The 15,878-nt window shown below is 39.5% G+C and overlaps 1 protein-coding gene across 1 annotated transcript; it reads right to left on the bottom strand.

Moving 5' to 3' along the window:
• Positions 1-11,885: 11,885 nt before the first annotated feature.
• LOC101853372 lies at positions 11,886-15,058 on the bottom strand (the record flags this gene model as incomplete). The annotated part of the gene is given in 2 exon segments (XM_005093411.2): positions 11,886-13,232; positions 14,844-15,058. Coding segments are annotated over 2 exon segments (514 nt in total), but the record flags the coding sequence as incomplete, so codon positions are not given.
• Positions 15,059-15,878: the final 820 nt, after the last annotated feature.

Below are 15,878 nucleotides of genomic sequence, written 5' to 3'. Positions count from 1 at the left end.
GGGAACTTGCTTACGTAAGGATTCGTTGTTCTAGACAATGTAGCTTACGCTCGAAGGAAAATGAGCTAAGCATACTTTGTTTACTTCGGCAGTTTATTTTCTTTATTTTTGTTGCTATTCATTTGTAGCTGTTGTTTTTCTACCACTTGTCACAAACATGCCAGAGGGTATAAGCGGGAAATGTGGTTACATCTCTCTCTTCTACCCCTAAGGTAGATCGAAACAAGAATCACATTTGATTTTGTCCTTCTTTTTTTTTAACTGGTCCCTGAAATTGGTTCGCTCGTGTTGCCGTTAAACGTTAAAACTTAGGCGCCGCCTCAAGTACCCGTAGCTAATGTTAGATTAAATGGGTGTCAAAATGATATATATTTGTAAGGACTAAACATATTTTCCTATTGTGCACTGACAAAACAATGTCCTTTTCGAATAAATAGCTGTGAACAGGCTCCCTCGCACCGCTCTGGCCAGCATTAAACATGTTATGAAAATAAACTGTTTTAACTGTCAGGGCTCTGACTCTTTTTTAGGGGTTTGTTCTTGCTTTCTAGAATACCCCTGTACCAAGTATTCAAGTCTATATAGCAATCACATGTTCTATCAAACCTCCGTGATATGTGTAAGCTGAGACGGCGAATTGCTGGAAAAGCTGCTTATATTGGTTCGTGAGGGAGGACGACAAAAGAAGATGCTGCTATATTGTCAGTACGGTCGTGGGATGGATTAGAAGAACGGAAAGGAAGAACAGAATCTACAGACGTCCATGCTCATGCTTGTAATGTTTGATATTTTGACATTTTCAAAAGCAATACTGGCATACTGTCTCTTTTGTGTAGAAGGTTCGATGCGGTTCGTGAAGGATCGAGGTTCAAGTTCGAGAAGAAGGCGGAAATGCTGTTAATATTTGCCGCGTCTGATTTTTTATTTTTGTTGTTGTTGTGGTCGTAGTTTGTTTGTTGTTTTTGTTGTTTGCTTGTTTTTTGGTTGGGTTTTTTGGGGGGAAGGCGGGGGTGGACATGTCTTTTGCCATCGAAATGACCAAATCGATTTCCATTTAGGGGCTTAATCTCCATAATAAGAACATCACAAATTTTATCTTCAGTATAGATTGCATAGAAGAGAGAAATCGTGTTTTTTTAGAGTAAAATGAAAGTCAAAGGAAGTCCTTGTATTTTTAAACGCATACTTGTAGGAGATCGAACATACAACATTTTAATTTCTACCTCTTGATCCACAGCAGCTGGTCAAAAACAGTATTGTACAGCCATAAACTGGTGAAGTTGAACTGTCTTGGCGGTGAACTCTTATCTCACGAGAAAGGATATTCGAAGGGAAAAGTGGACAACGGCCATTCTATTGTGCCCCTTACAAGTACATTTAAAGTGGCATTGATGGAAAATATAACTATGTAGAGAATTGTTGCTATTTATAAGTTGTGCAAGGCGACTGGAATCAATCTAGGAAACTGGATTAACATCACCTTTCTTGTTTTATTTGTTGGGTTTTTTTCCGCTAAGATCATGCACAGTAAAGACGTCATTAACAGCACACTGGAAGAAGCATTTCGTCATTTAGAATAGCCACACACAGCGATTAACTTAAAGAACACCAGCAATCTTTATAGTTCCTGAAAATAACTTCACGGAAAATTAAAAGAAAAATCAATATATATTTTGTTGCCAATGCATATAGGCGTAAACTGAATCCAATCGAGTCCTTCTGTTTGATTACGACACTCTTGACTATAGGGTAATTTTGGCAGCCGAATTCTCAATGCTTACGTCCATACTACTGGTAACTGCAGTGCAGGAGCTTCGCCGTCGCTCTCTGTGTGGAGAATTTGTATCGAGTACAGTCTCCGTCTTTCTGAGGGGACATTGTATCCCTCTCAGCCCGTGTTGGCCTTGACAGAGAGAGTTTAAGCATCATGTATCATAGTGTGAATAAGGGCGCAAATCTTCTGCTGTTACATTTTTTACGCATGTGCCCGGATTGCATGAACCCTCCAAAAGGCATTTATGAAGAACATTCAAATGCGTGTGTTTTCAAACGTCACCAGACTGCGCATACAGGAAAACATTTTTCATATCTCTGGTCATGATCCCAACAGCCAAGTAGTAGCTTCCCTTGTGCCGCTAGCCCCGACAATGGCCTATTCATTGTCAAAAACTTCAGCACGCCGAGAATGACACTATAGTGCGGGGAAAAATTCGTGGCCCAAAAATGTCAAAAAATGTCTCCTCAGCCATCGAACACAAAAGTCTCCAGCTTTTGCACAGTGACTGGAATCTATGTCTTAAAAGATCAATATTTATATAAACACCTATCAGCTGTATTCTAGAAAGTTTCTTATTGAATACTAAACAGTTAAAAATCCCAGAGGGTGGCTTTTATATTATTTTAAAAGTTTACAGCTAGGAAAATATCCTTTTTAAAGAAAGTTCGTCTTTTTTCCCAATCCCGAAATTGTGCTTATTGAACGTATGTGTTGAGAACCTCTGGTGTGAAAAGAAAGAGTTCACTATAAAATTAATTTCTAGTAACAAATTTTGCCACTAAGAAGTGTCATTGATGAGCTGGATGTAGGGCATATGCGAACACAAAATGTGTGTGATAAGTGGGAAGTGCTGAGAACAATCCCATTTTTCTTGTGATAGAGATTTATAGTATTTTAAATAAATTTATGAAGAAAGGTTTCATAATGGAGCCTCCATTGTAATAGAAAAATATAACTATGTTAAGACAAATTGATGCAAGTTGCTGTACAAAGTACATTGATGATTCACCTGTTAAAGAGACTTTTAAGAATAGGTTCCACCATGAATTTTTGACCGCACTATAGATATTTCATCCGTAGAGATGGTCATTCCATCAGCAACATCAGAGACAACCGTGCGCTTACAAAGAAACCGTTGCGATCCAACGCTCCCAACCACATACCAGCCTGGTTCCTGCATCTATTCATGTTTGTATTTCACCAAGACCTCTGTTGAATTGGACTTCTCTGATGAGAGAGCCGGGGTTGACTTTTGGGTCATAAAAGGCCCCCATACTATCGATCTCGCAAAGGTCACGCTTTTCTCAGCAAAATCGCCTGTAGATTGTCTCGTTAACAAAGACCCGAGTAGCACTTATGCAGGCATGGCCGCAATTGAAGTAGCACCGAAACTGGGCGAACTAGGCGGTTTCATCAACTTTGAAGTCATTGAAAATAACAAATGGACATTTGCAGCCGAGTTCAAGGGTCACGCGTTTAGCAGCCTCCGTCCCCGAGGCGCGATGAATTTCCTGACATTAGTAAATCCTGGGAAGGCCACTCTACTGATGTCTGGATGGCGCGAAATAGCAGCACCAGCCTTGGGATCTGTGCCTGGGATGATGTTTATCACCCCAAGGGAGACCCGGATTCTTTCACAACAGACCCCAAAACCACCACAGACAGTAGGGTAATCTCGGATAGCTTCAAAACAAGGACGATCTCCGCCACCACAGCTAGTGCCATCTTGAATATCGCCATAATGAAAGGGTCGTTGCTGGGAATCTGGCGGCAATTACCCACGGGTTCGTGTCTTGTGCATTGGAAACTGTTCCCTTTGAAAGTATGGTTTTCCATTGGATTTTGTCTGCCCAGACTGTGCAGTATCGCAAGCTGTCTCCACCGCCACTGGTCATAATAATGAGAGTGAAAGTGAGGAACGGGATCCCAAAAGTGATGGCATCCAGACTGGTTATTCGAGGTTTTAGTTCACAAGATCCACCACCTGCAAAACGGTTTACGTGATAGTTAGTCACAATACGTTAAAGGAAGATAAAATAGGATGCGATACAAACAGATCAATTAATAGAAAATCCTCTTCCTCGCAAAGAAAGTAATCCCTCTGTAAATTAAAAGAAACACATTTTAATATTTAACGAGCGTTGCCAACCATGGGGCAATTAAAATGATTCCTGAATGAAGTTTCATTTTCTTTCGTTTTGTACTCGTCGATTATCTTCAAGTTAAAATTCATTCTAACAGACCGTGCGCTGGAAATGACTGAATGTATTGAAATTTGAATGTTACTCGATAATGTATGTGTGGGATGTTTAAAAAACCGACAAATTTTAATGTTACTGTACCTTGTAGCTCTCTGTCCCGTTTAGTGTCATCGACCATTTGCCAGATGGACGCCCCATTTGAACTCATAGCTTTGTCCACGTCGTATGCATCAGCGGACTGGACAGTAGGGAGTGACTCCCCAGCGCCTGGGCTGATGACTGCGTCCGTGCCATCGTTCGCTACGACCGTAAACTCATTATTGATGAACAGCTGTGGGTCAGAGGGGACAACGGTGTCCAGGGAGCACAAATAGGGGGCGGGGGATGGTGGGGTGTTTGCGGCCGGGTAATGGGGCTGGGGCTAGACGGTCATATAAGAGAGAGAGAGAGAGAGAGAGAGAGAGAGAGAGAGAGAGGGAGAGATTGAGAGGGAGAGAGGGAGAGAGAGAGAGAGAGAGAGAGAGGGGGGGGGGGAGAGAGAGAGAGAGGAGGGAGAGATTGAGAGGGAGAGAGAGAGAGAGAGAGAGAGAGAGAGAGAGAGAGAGAGAGAGAGAGAGAGAGAGAGAGAGGGAGGGACAGCGCCTGGGCTGATGACTGCGTCCGTGCCATCGTTATCATTACGAAGGTCACTCATTATTGATGAACAGCTGTGGGTCAGAGGGGACAACGGTGTCCAGGGAGCACAAATAGGGGGCGGGGGATGGTGGGGTGTTTGCGGCCGGGTAATGGGGCTGGGGTGAAAAGGGGGGGGGTGGGGTTGTAGTAATGATGGCAACTGCATAGAATATTCATTCTAGATCAGTTTCAGTGTTGCAGCTACATATTAGAATAAATTATCTTTAAAATGATGACAGAGATGTTTAAAGGGAAGATTTGACCCTGATAGTAGATTTTAAAAAACAACAGGCCAGCCATGTAATTCCCGTTTGATTCAGTGGGTCAGAGTACGTTATTAATGAGCCAAGCACTGCGACTGAGGCATTAAAATAGTTTTAACACATCAGTTATCCCGCAGACGAGTTTGCTTTGAATTAAGATGAGCTGTGTAAGCGTATCTATTGAAATGTATATGCTTGAGGGACTGATGCTGAATTATAAGAATTTGGAGTTTTAAAAAATTGTGTTGAATACTGAAAAAGTGTCCTTAAAAAATGACGTTATTTACGAAAGGATAGACTACAGGTTTTTGAAAACACAAATGAGTATATTTCAGGATACCATTCTCTTTTTGTAATTGTTTTTCTGTTTTTGTTTTCTTATTGAAAAGCGCAGTTAGAATTGCTTACAATACAAATTGCCCTAATTAATGCCAATATAGGATTTCATAAAAAGTATTGAAAGTGACTGAGGGGAAAAGACCAATCCTGGCGCCATCCTTGCATTCACAAAACACAATCTCTCTCAATTTATGATGACACTGCACAAAATATACTACGTTATATTAGATAGGGTATACAAATGAAAGAAAAGATACTCTTACAGAAGAACATCACAGACTGCAAATTTTTTACTTAGGTGCGGCGAGTTTTTTATGCATGTTTGGGGTGAATGAATAAACTGGGCATGGACATGCGTGACCAGGCAAGCCTGATTAATGTGAATCCGAATATCTCGTGGGCCAAAGCGGGAGACTTGTGGGATAAATCGATTGAAATACCCAATGCCAAGCTCGTAAAAAAATGAAACTTAAACTAACATAATAGTTTAAGTACTAAGTCACTCAAAGTTATTTTTTGAGATAAAATATTAGATCTATTGCTTCCACCTGGACCGGAAACTTTTAGATTTAATGCTAAAGGAGGACAGGTTTTGTTGTTGTTGTTGGTGGTGGTGGTGTTTTGGGGGGGGGGGGTGTTGTTGTTGTTGTTGTTTGTTGTTGTTGTTGGGAGTGTTTTTGGGGGGTATCTTTGGTTTGTTTGTTTGTTGTTTTGTTGTTGTTGTTGTTGTTGTTTGTTGCTTTTTATTGTACCAACTCACCGTGGACCACATTCTCTATAGGTTGACTCGAAAACCCAAGTATACAAATCATTTCAGTGTGTGTGCTAACTGCAAAACTTTATTACATTTTAACAGAATATCACTTCCATCAAGTCAAAACGCATGGTACACATGGAATAAAATTACTTGTGATATGTAGGCACACAGCCCAGCTGAGAATATTAAATTGTTGTGCTTCAATTGATGATGAACCAATCAATGCAATCACTTCTGACTATCCTTTTTACTTCTGAATATCGTTATTACTTTTGGTGAAACTGTATGAATCATGCTTGTTATAAGGGCTTGTTTGGAGGTTTTCTTAGCAAAACTCTGTGGTCCTCTTTCCCATTGCCGCAGCACCTTCTCTGAAAGGGTCATGTTACAAAGAAGCGGTTAGGACCACAAAAGCGCACCATGTCTGAGATGCTTTGTCTCTTTTTTCCCCCACCTGTGTGTAATTCACTGCCTCATGGGCTAAGATTTTCCACTTATTTCAAAACCTTCAAATCAAATATTAAAAAGTAAAACTCCTCTTTTTTAGAAATACTACAGCCGTGAAATTACCAAAAATAAGGCGGTCACTTTTGTAATCGACGTCAAAATCAAATATTGTATCAATCGATTTATTGGGAGTGATATTCCTATCATATTATGATTCTGAAATATATTTTGATTTTTATATGGTTATCTATATTGACAAAACTGACAACTGAAACGCTGTAGACGCAACATGTCACATCATTTTCTTCATTTTCTCGCCTTCACATCATCGTTGAATTTCCGTTCACATATAGACTTGAACTCTATAGTATGGTAAAAAAAAAATTCGTGGCGTAACTTATCAAATATCTCCTTAACTATTCAATGTTGATGTTCCAACTTTTGCACAATGACGTATATCAATTTGTCTTAATTGGTGAACATTTTTTCAAACACCCGTATACTGTATTCTAGAAATTTCCTTATTAAATCCTAAAGAAAAATCCTGGTCGATGGTTTCAACAGATTTTTAAAGGTTTGCAGCTGTGGCAAATCGCTTTAAAAATCAAGTCCGTGTTGTTGTTTTTTTCCTAATCCCTACATTATGCTTATAGAACACGTGTTTTGAGAAACATAAGAGCAAAAAATGTGTTCACTGTATAATATATTTCCTGAAATAAGTTTTGCCACTAAAAAGTGTCACTGGTGAACTTTAACGTAGGCCATACGCGCAAGCAAAATGTGTGTGAGGGGCGGATAGTATTGCGAAAGGTCAAATTTTTTTCGTGTATTTTATATGAATTTATGAAGTAGTAAAGTTTTTTTTTTATCTAGCCTCAATTGCTATGGAAAAACGTGATTAAGTTAAGACAAATTGATTCAAACTGCTATGCAAAGCAAAGTGACAGTGATTCATCCGTTTAAGAGATATTTGAGGATAAGTTGCTCCACGTATTTTTGACCGCACTATAATATAAAATTCAAGTCAATGGCGCATACAGAATATCTATAGCTGGCGGAAGTCAAAATGGCGCAACAGGAAGGTATAGATATGCAATATTATGATAACAGGTAAATCTCTTGGGGATTACACTATTTTTTAAAATATATTTTCAGCCGTGTGTCTTGGCATCAAAATCAATTGTTACTTACCACTTCACTCGCATTCATCACTTTTTAAAATGTAGGCGTATATCCCATAGTATGAGTGTATATCTGCCTTTTTTTTAAACAACCTCTATCCCGTGCACGACCTTCTAGGGGAAAAACGCATCCTATTGTGCACAGCAAAATGTCCCATTGGGACAGTTTTCAGTATAATGCCATTTGGATATGAATAATAAAGAAATGAATGTATAAGTTTACTCACCCTGCGATCCTGTTTATCAATGCCTTACAACTGGAACTTGTAGTAGCCATGTTGAAATTGGACAAGTAACTCGGTTGAACTTATTGGACCTAAATTTATCCATGAGCAATAATTGGGTGCCAAAATTGGAACGTTCACAAAATGATTAAGGAATGATCTTGGGGGAAAAGGCGAGGGGAGTGTGTGTGTGTGGGGGGGGGGGGCTTTGAAACAATGCCAAATCTAAGGTTTGCAATACCTGAAGTCAGGACATATTCATTCAATATTTAAAGTATTCAACGTGTGTGCAAATGCTTTGTATAATACTCTCTCTCTCTCTCTCTCTCTCTCTCTCTCTCTCTCTCTCTCTCTCTCTCTCTCTCTCTCTCTCTCTCTCTCTTTCTCCTGCATCTCTTTCTCTCATTCTCGCCCACTCTCTCTCTGTGCCTGTGTCGCTCTCCGTCTATCTATCTATCTATCTATCTATCTATCTATCTATCTATCTATCTATCTATCTATCTATCTATCTATCTATCTATCTATCTATCTATCTATCTATCTATCTATCTATCCTTTCTCTCTTCATTTTTCTCTCTCTCATTTGCAGGTGCGCCTTACTGAAAACACACACATAGACACACACACGCGTATTGCTGCCTACTAAAGACGGGTGTCAAAGAAGTCAAAGTCATATATTTATTAAATGATGATTAAATCGGTGGCTGTATGATTTTAAACTTTAATGATGCCATCTATCTAAACGTTAACGAAGGCTGGCTTAACAAAGTGTATGCTGTCAAATACGTGGCACCGATTTAAAAGAAACATTCTGGGGGTTTTGTTTGTTTATTTCGGTTTTGGTTTTTTTTTGTTTGTTTTGTTTTTCGTGGGTTTTTTTAAAGAAAATTATTCTGTCCATGTCTGATTTTGTACATTTGATATGATGATACGTCATCTAAGTACGTGAGCTCCACTAATCTGAAGTAAGTTTTTGAATAAAAAGACTTTCCGTCGGTACATTTACTCCTTGGTATGTGCAATGTACGAGAAGTTTGGGATTATAAGTAGTATTAGTTCCATGTTTCGCACCTTCCGTCGCCGAGTCCTTTGAAATCGGAAGATCTAATGATTGTGTAATTCAATCCCTTACCTAAGTTGTAAACTTCTTTTTTAACAAAATTAAAATTCTATGTCATAAAAAGGATGACGATCATTTTTAGTGCTATGTGAGAGCATGGGTCGAGCAGAAACAACAATAAAGTAAATAAGTAAGACTTAGGAGTGGCACCCTCCAATCACCAGTACAACTTATTTAATCCCTCATATTTATTTTTCGACTCAACTTCTCGCTACCGACAGACGGACAGACGTGCCAGCGGGTGAAAGATGGACAGACGAACTGGAATGGTTGAGAGACAGACGGGCTCAGTGGTTTTTTATAAACAGACGGACTGAGTGGTTTTTGGTGGACATACCGACAGGTGGGAGTGAATGATGGACAAGTGGACTGAAAGAGGTTTGTGGTAGACAGACGGGCCCGAGTGAATGAAGGACGGGTGGACTGGAGGGTGTAGGGTGGACTGACAGACCGGTGGGTGCATGATTGATAGAAGAACCGGCGAATATATGATGGACAGATGGAGTGGCGGGTGTATAATGTACAAATGGACAGGGTAGTGTATGATGATGAACAAATGGAATAGCGAGGGTATGATGAGTAGACGAACTGGTGGACAAATGCCATCTTTTATGTTTTAAATCAACCCCACTGTTGTAACTGCCAACTCAAATTACGAGCAGCAGTGCACTACCTGGCACCAACTAAACTCTGTAACGACGACTATGCATCGCTTTCTACACAAAACAACAAGTGTTTCCCTCTGTCTTCTATCTATAGATCTGCGGAGTGGTCACAAACAATACCCTTGCCACTAACATTGAGGTACGCGGAGGAAGTCAGTCGAATGGATATTGATCTACGATAGGTGAACGAACCAATGGAATTATCTGAGATTTGTTTCGCTACCGCACCCTCCAGTTCAGGGATACCCTTGGCTGAGAAGTGGATTTTTCCCCAAAGCGTTTAAAAGGAATAATATACCTTCGCTAGTACTGTAGTTTCCTAGTTCAATGTAACGATGACAACGGCACTGATGCGCTGTAACGGTTATTATGCCTTGCTTTCTGCCCAGACAAAACATTGTTTACTCGTGAAGTATAAAGATCCTTATTGATTTCTGCGACGATCGGTGTTTGGTCAATATTTGGGTGAGATGAAAAAGAAAGTGGCACAATCAAGTGACGCGTTTATTGAATGAGAATCGGGGATCAATATAAGACATTGTAAACAATGTTTTATTCCTACAGACCAGAAAATGGATACACTTTTTTGGCCCAGCTTTCTACAGTCCAGAGATAAATACCCTAGCAAGATTCTAGGCATTTTTGATCAATATGACTGTTTGAAGAGTGATAAAATTCCAGAGTTGCAAAGAAATACCTCTATGAATGGATGCTTTCTGTCACTCGACAGGAACAAGCAAAAGCACTATCTTCAACCGTCCGTGCTAATTGGATATTAATGTTTTACATTGCCATTGATACAATTAAGAATATTTACTAGACATCAGCAACAGCAATAATGACAAAATGACAATAACAGCATAAACATCAACTCAAGTAGATCGTCCTCGTAGCAAAACCACCACGCCCCCCCCCCAAAAAAAAAAAACCGCACACACCTTGCAATACTATCTCTCAGGCAAACAGACTAGCTCAACGCAAAATAACTTACGGGTTCAGAAAGACCAGGAATTTGTCTCAAGACTTTTATCTTTGTATTCCACGGAACGGTTCAGTCAATCAACGAACTACAGGCACGGAAACACTAGAAGCAAAAGGTCAATTAAAAAAACAATAGATTATTTTACGTTTCTGGGTGAGATACACTTCACATAAACAGGAGAAATTTCCTTTCTGGTTTAGGGGTTGATATCTTTAGTGTGTTTGTTTGTCTTTTTTTGATAGGTGTATATCCCTCTGCTTTGCACGACGATGTCAAGACTTAGGCAGTGTATTTGGCTCTATAATTAAAGTATAATAAGCGAAAAGGTAGGAAAGAGATACATAGATGATACACAAATATATATATATATATATATATATATATATATATATATTATATATATAACTCCAGGCCAGCACTATGAGAGTCGACTCCCGTGTGTATTATTATTCCACTACATAACTAAAAGTATTGCAGCACCTGACAGTGGACATTACGTCTTTGTGTTATTCTCGAACACTAAAAAAGAAGGGGGTGGGGCACTGTACTCAATGCGTTTTGCCTCTGCTCCTCGACCATAACGCATTGAAGCCGGAGACATCTCCGTTGAAGGTTGTGTCAAAAAGGTATTGAACACATCATTTTTCTCAAGGAAAGGTGAACATATTCGAGTACATCTTCGAGTATCAAATTGTGAGACGTGCTCTTCAATGTACGCTATATCTTTACCATTTCCTCTAATAGGTTTGGGACTATCATACTCGGATATCACTTTTGGTAATTATTTATTTGAGGCTGTATTAGAAATGGAATTTGTTAAAAAGAAGAAAAATATTCGGGTGAGGGCCATTGAAGCACTTTGAGAAGTGGCAATGGGCTAAGGGGCATTGCCTGCGCACAAACTGTCTGTCCCAAAGTGACGAGGAAATTTGACGTGGGTTGTATGTATCTTTTTGGCAGGTAGGTCAAGAAAATGTTCTCAGGCTAGCCATCCTCAATCTCGGCTTCTCCGGTCGTCAATGATAAATGAGAAACATTTTCTACCTCACACGCATCAAGCGTTGGTAACCCAAAAAAGGGTTGTCAACCATTAGGAAGTATCGAGTCATATTTATACTGTATTGCAAGACCAATTTCTTTAAGAAAAGGCGTGCTGATTTATGAACTAAGCCCCCCCCCCCCCCCTCTACAAATGCAATAAGGATAACAACTCAGTTGTAGAGAAAGAAAGAATCTCTGCCAATGTTTTATACTGTGGTGATTCATGTACGCATATCGTTAATGTATTCAATACTACGTCGACATCACCCATTGTTCGCCCATTGTTTGCAAGAAAAATGGATGCTGCACAAACGTGTTGAGATCGAGCAACCTACTTCAACTTCAAATAAATGTGTGCCCATGCCTTGAGATCGAGTGGGGTGGGGCAGGTGGGTATATCTTTTTAGGTTTACTGTTACTTTTCGATTATATTGAAACGCAAGGTGTTATTTGAAATAGCGAAAGAATTACGTGGGCAGTGCGTTCGGAAACACGTCAAGACACTTTGCTGTGAGGAAAATGTTTCCAAGATTAAAAGGAAACTTCGGATCCCATCCTGAGTAAAATTCTTTTCTACCTATGTTGACAAAGTTTGCCAACAAAAAAGCGCCGTGTCGGACTGCCTTTTATATGATCTGAGGAAGTCAGTATGACCGAAAAAAGAATAGGTCTTTAAGGGTGTGTGTTTAAAATTCAGAAACCCAACTCAAAAGGATGTAACAACAAACACAAACTGGCCACAAAACAATCAGCAATTAATATAATGTAACACATATAATATAGTTATCGATTAAATCTAGATTTTAATTGCGATAAACTTACAAATACACACACTCTCAAACACACACACACACACACACACACACACACACACACACACACACACACACACACACAAACACACACACACACACACACACGCGCACATTCGCGCGCATATACATTAATATTGTTGCTCATAGATAATTATACAGCACAAAAGATGGTGGACGTTTCTCTCCTTTCTCTTCTCTTGATATGCATTATAAGAACAAAAAGACATTCCGAATTCCAGGTGTCCAAAACTTTGGCCGTAACTGGTGTCGATCCGTTACACCTATGCTCTGGTAATAATATATTGCCACGGAACCAAAAGGGCAGAGGAGGGAAGGCGTTCGGTTTTTAAAAAGGAAACAAATAATCTAATATCTAATACTGATTCTGCATAGAACAGCAACAACAGTTTCGATTACAAAATAAACCACAGTGTCGTATAAGATATTCATGGCTTTTGTGTGTAATTCATAAGCAACGAAGGTGAACTGGCATACTGTCCTGAAACCTGCAGATTCATCGCTGTACGCCCATAGTCATTCGGAGCTAAGTCTGCATTGGTCAAGCCCACTCCGAAGGTCGTACAGGTTCCAGAGTCGGACGTGTAAGACATGTAAAGACACGAAGAGTCGGACTGACAGATATCTGCACACTCCAAGAAGGATCTCGCGGGTCCCTCAGACAGAACGGGGCTGGTGGATCGGGCGGGGGATTGCCTGGGCCACGCTATCGTAAATCTGTCTGAGTCTGAGGACATCAACAACGTAGTCAGTGTTACTAGTATTGCTCCTAATAATTAATAAAAATGTAAACGTGCATTTATTAGCTCACAGTCTTACCTCGAAAGTACGTTACAGCCTTCTTGCTTATGGTTTCCATTTTACTGTCTGACAACGCGACGGCAATTTCTTACAGGGGGTGCCCACATGCGCGATCGGGTCTACAGAGAGAGAGAGAGAGAGAGAGAGAGAGAGAGAGAGAGAGAGAGAGAGAGAGAGAGAGAGAGAGAGAGAGAGAGAGAGAGAGAGAGTGACAGAGAAAGAGAGAGAGAGATAGTATACATGAAGTAAAATTCAATACTTAAATAATAAGTGATCTGGGGATGTTATTCACGACATGCACCACGTATTGCCATGGTGATGGTGGCCATCTTCAAAATATACACACGTCTGACATTTCTAAACTCTCAAACACTGATAAAGATAGTTTATTTTGTGATTTAGGAATGGAAAGGCAGGACATATATATAGAGTTAATAGGACCACCATGTTTTCATTTGATTGTTCTCATGGATTTGAATTTCATGATGTAAATATACATTTGAAAATACACCTTCCCCCAAACCTGATATAAATATACATTCACCCAGTGACAAAAGAAGAAAAAAGACAACAGTGACTAGACTTTAACTAACAAATATGTATTAGCTATCACTGTGCAAAATTTCAAGTCCCCAAGGCAATAAGCAATAGAGACTTTAAGATTTTCATGGAGTGTTGACATAAAAAACACAATTTAGAGAAAGTGCCTGTCAAAGTCAAAAATACGTACCTGATTCGCTACCTACACATCACGTTATTCAATACAGCAAAAACCTCAAAAACAATATTTGACCCACATTTCATCCAAAGTTTCACCACCCTTTAAGATTCAAACTGAAGCACACAAACATGACAGCATTCATTCAGTGCTTGAGACAAAAACAGACACATTAAATCACCAATGGAATAATACAGGAGAAGGAATCCCGTTAAACCCAACCCTCATTGAAAGATTTGGTTAGAATTAAATGTACATTATGGAGAGAAATCGAGATGTGGGCAGGGTTGACAAATTGTAGGATTACAATTTTAATTGCACACTTCTGCTCAGGTTCTTAATGGGTCTGTTTTCATCGTGGCTTGCGGTTTTTGTTTTTGTTTTAATTCTAAGAATAAGGGAAAAGAATAAGAATAAGAATAATCGTAGTAGTAATAATTACGTTTATATAAATTGTATAACACATATTCACGCACTACAGCATCCTCTTTGTGCATATTATAAAACTGAGTATTAGCTTAATAGACCTAAGAACATTTAGACACGTTCTCGGCTTCCGGAAAACGTGCAGTGCAAGCTGTGGACTAGACTCGCTAAAGCACGAACAAAATTACAAGATTTTTCGCCGTCTATAGCCGCTTCCCCATTTTCACCTTGGCGGAATTAGAAAAATTAGCCTAAATTGCCTTTCCCAAGGGTACAACATCGAACCCCTGACGAGACAGGAACCCATAACCTTACGGCCGAGAGTCTGAGAATCTAACAACTAGACCGCCGACGCCACCAAATGTGTTTGTACAGGGTTTTCATAACACTTACAGTTTCCACATATTGCGAAGAAGTTGAAAAAGCACTCTCTTGTCCGAAACTTTGCCACGCCTCTTGAGACCACGACCCGTACGCAGTCCTCCACATCCACTAAGTTGGGTTCATTTGAAGGCCATGTGGCCCACGTCATCTGCATGCCGTCGTCCCACTGATGCATGTGTCGTGTGTGAGACCATCGGAGGCCGGCCCATACGTTGAGATTTCTGCTATAAAAATAGTTTTTATTTAGTAAGTTTTACGTCACTTGCAACACAATAAGGTCTTATAAGTGTCTAGGATTTTATTGTTACAAAAGAGTAATAAACACAATAAAGAAGGAGTAGAGATAAAAACGTCAGATGATTGATGAGGGAACAGGAGCAACCCGCCAGATACCCACCACTATGAAGATAAAAGACAACACATAGCTGGATAAACAGCTGCTTGCATGTGTGTGTGTGTGTGTGTGTGTGTGTGTGTGTGTGTGTGTGTGTGTGTGTGTGTGTGTGTGTGTGTGTGCCTTTAGGGAAATGTTGTCAGAGTTTATATAATTTTTAGCATCCAATGATTTGTGTTTTGTGGTTCTTTTTAGTATAAGAAATATAAGTTAGGCTGCTTGCTGAATGGAAATGTGCTAATTTCAAACAGCATAGAGTAATAAAAATTATTTATCAAGTATCAGTAAAATCTATTGATGTTGCCTAACCGAAGCACTAAACAGAGTATTCTTCTAGAGTGACAAACAATGTTGTTTGTTTAGAAACTCATTTCTTTGCAGTGCGAAAGACTAATTTCCTAGAAGAGCCATTAAATTAAAACGGTCTACTATACTGTCGTATAGAACCATCCTACTAATGACAATGGTTTACTGACAAGCTAAGTTGATGCTTAAAAACATCCAAACAAATTTCCAATCCCCATATTCGATTATTTTAAAGTTAGTTTCGTTAATTAAACACCATATTCATGAGACGCGCTTTTTTTTTCATTCGCAAAATTTAATCTGTCAAGCAATGTACTGAGAGAACTGAATTATATATAATTATA

This window comes from Aplysia californica, unplaced genomic scaffold (genome assembly GCF_000002075.1).
Source record: "Aplysia californica isolate F4 #8 unplaced genomic scaffold, AplCal3.0 scaffold00063, whole genome shotgun sequence".
Classification (NCBI taxonomy): Eukaryota; Metazoa; Mollusca; class Gastropoda; order Aplysiida; family Aplysiidae; genus Aplysia; species Aplysia californica.
This window is presented reverse-complemented; position numbering and strand designations above follow the sequence as displayed.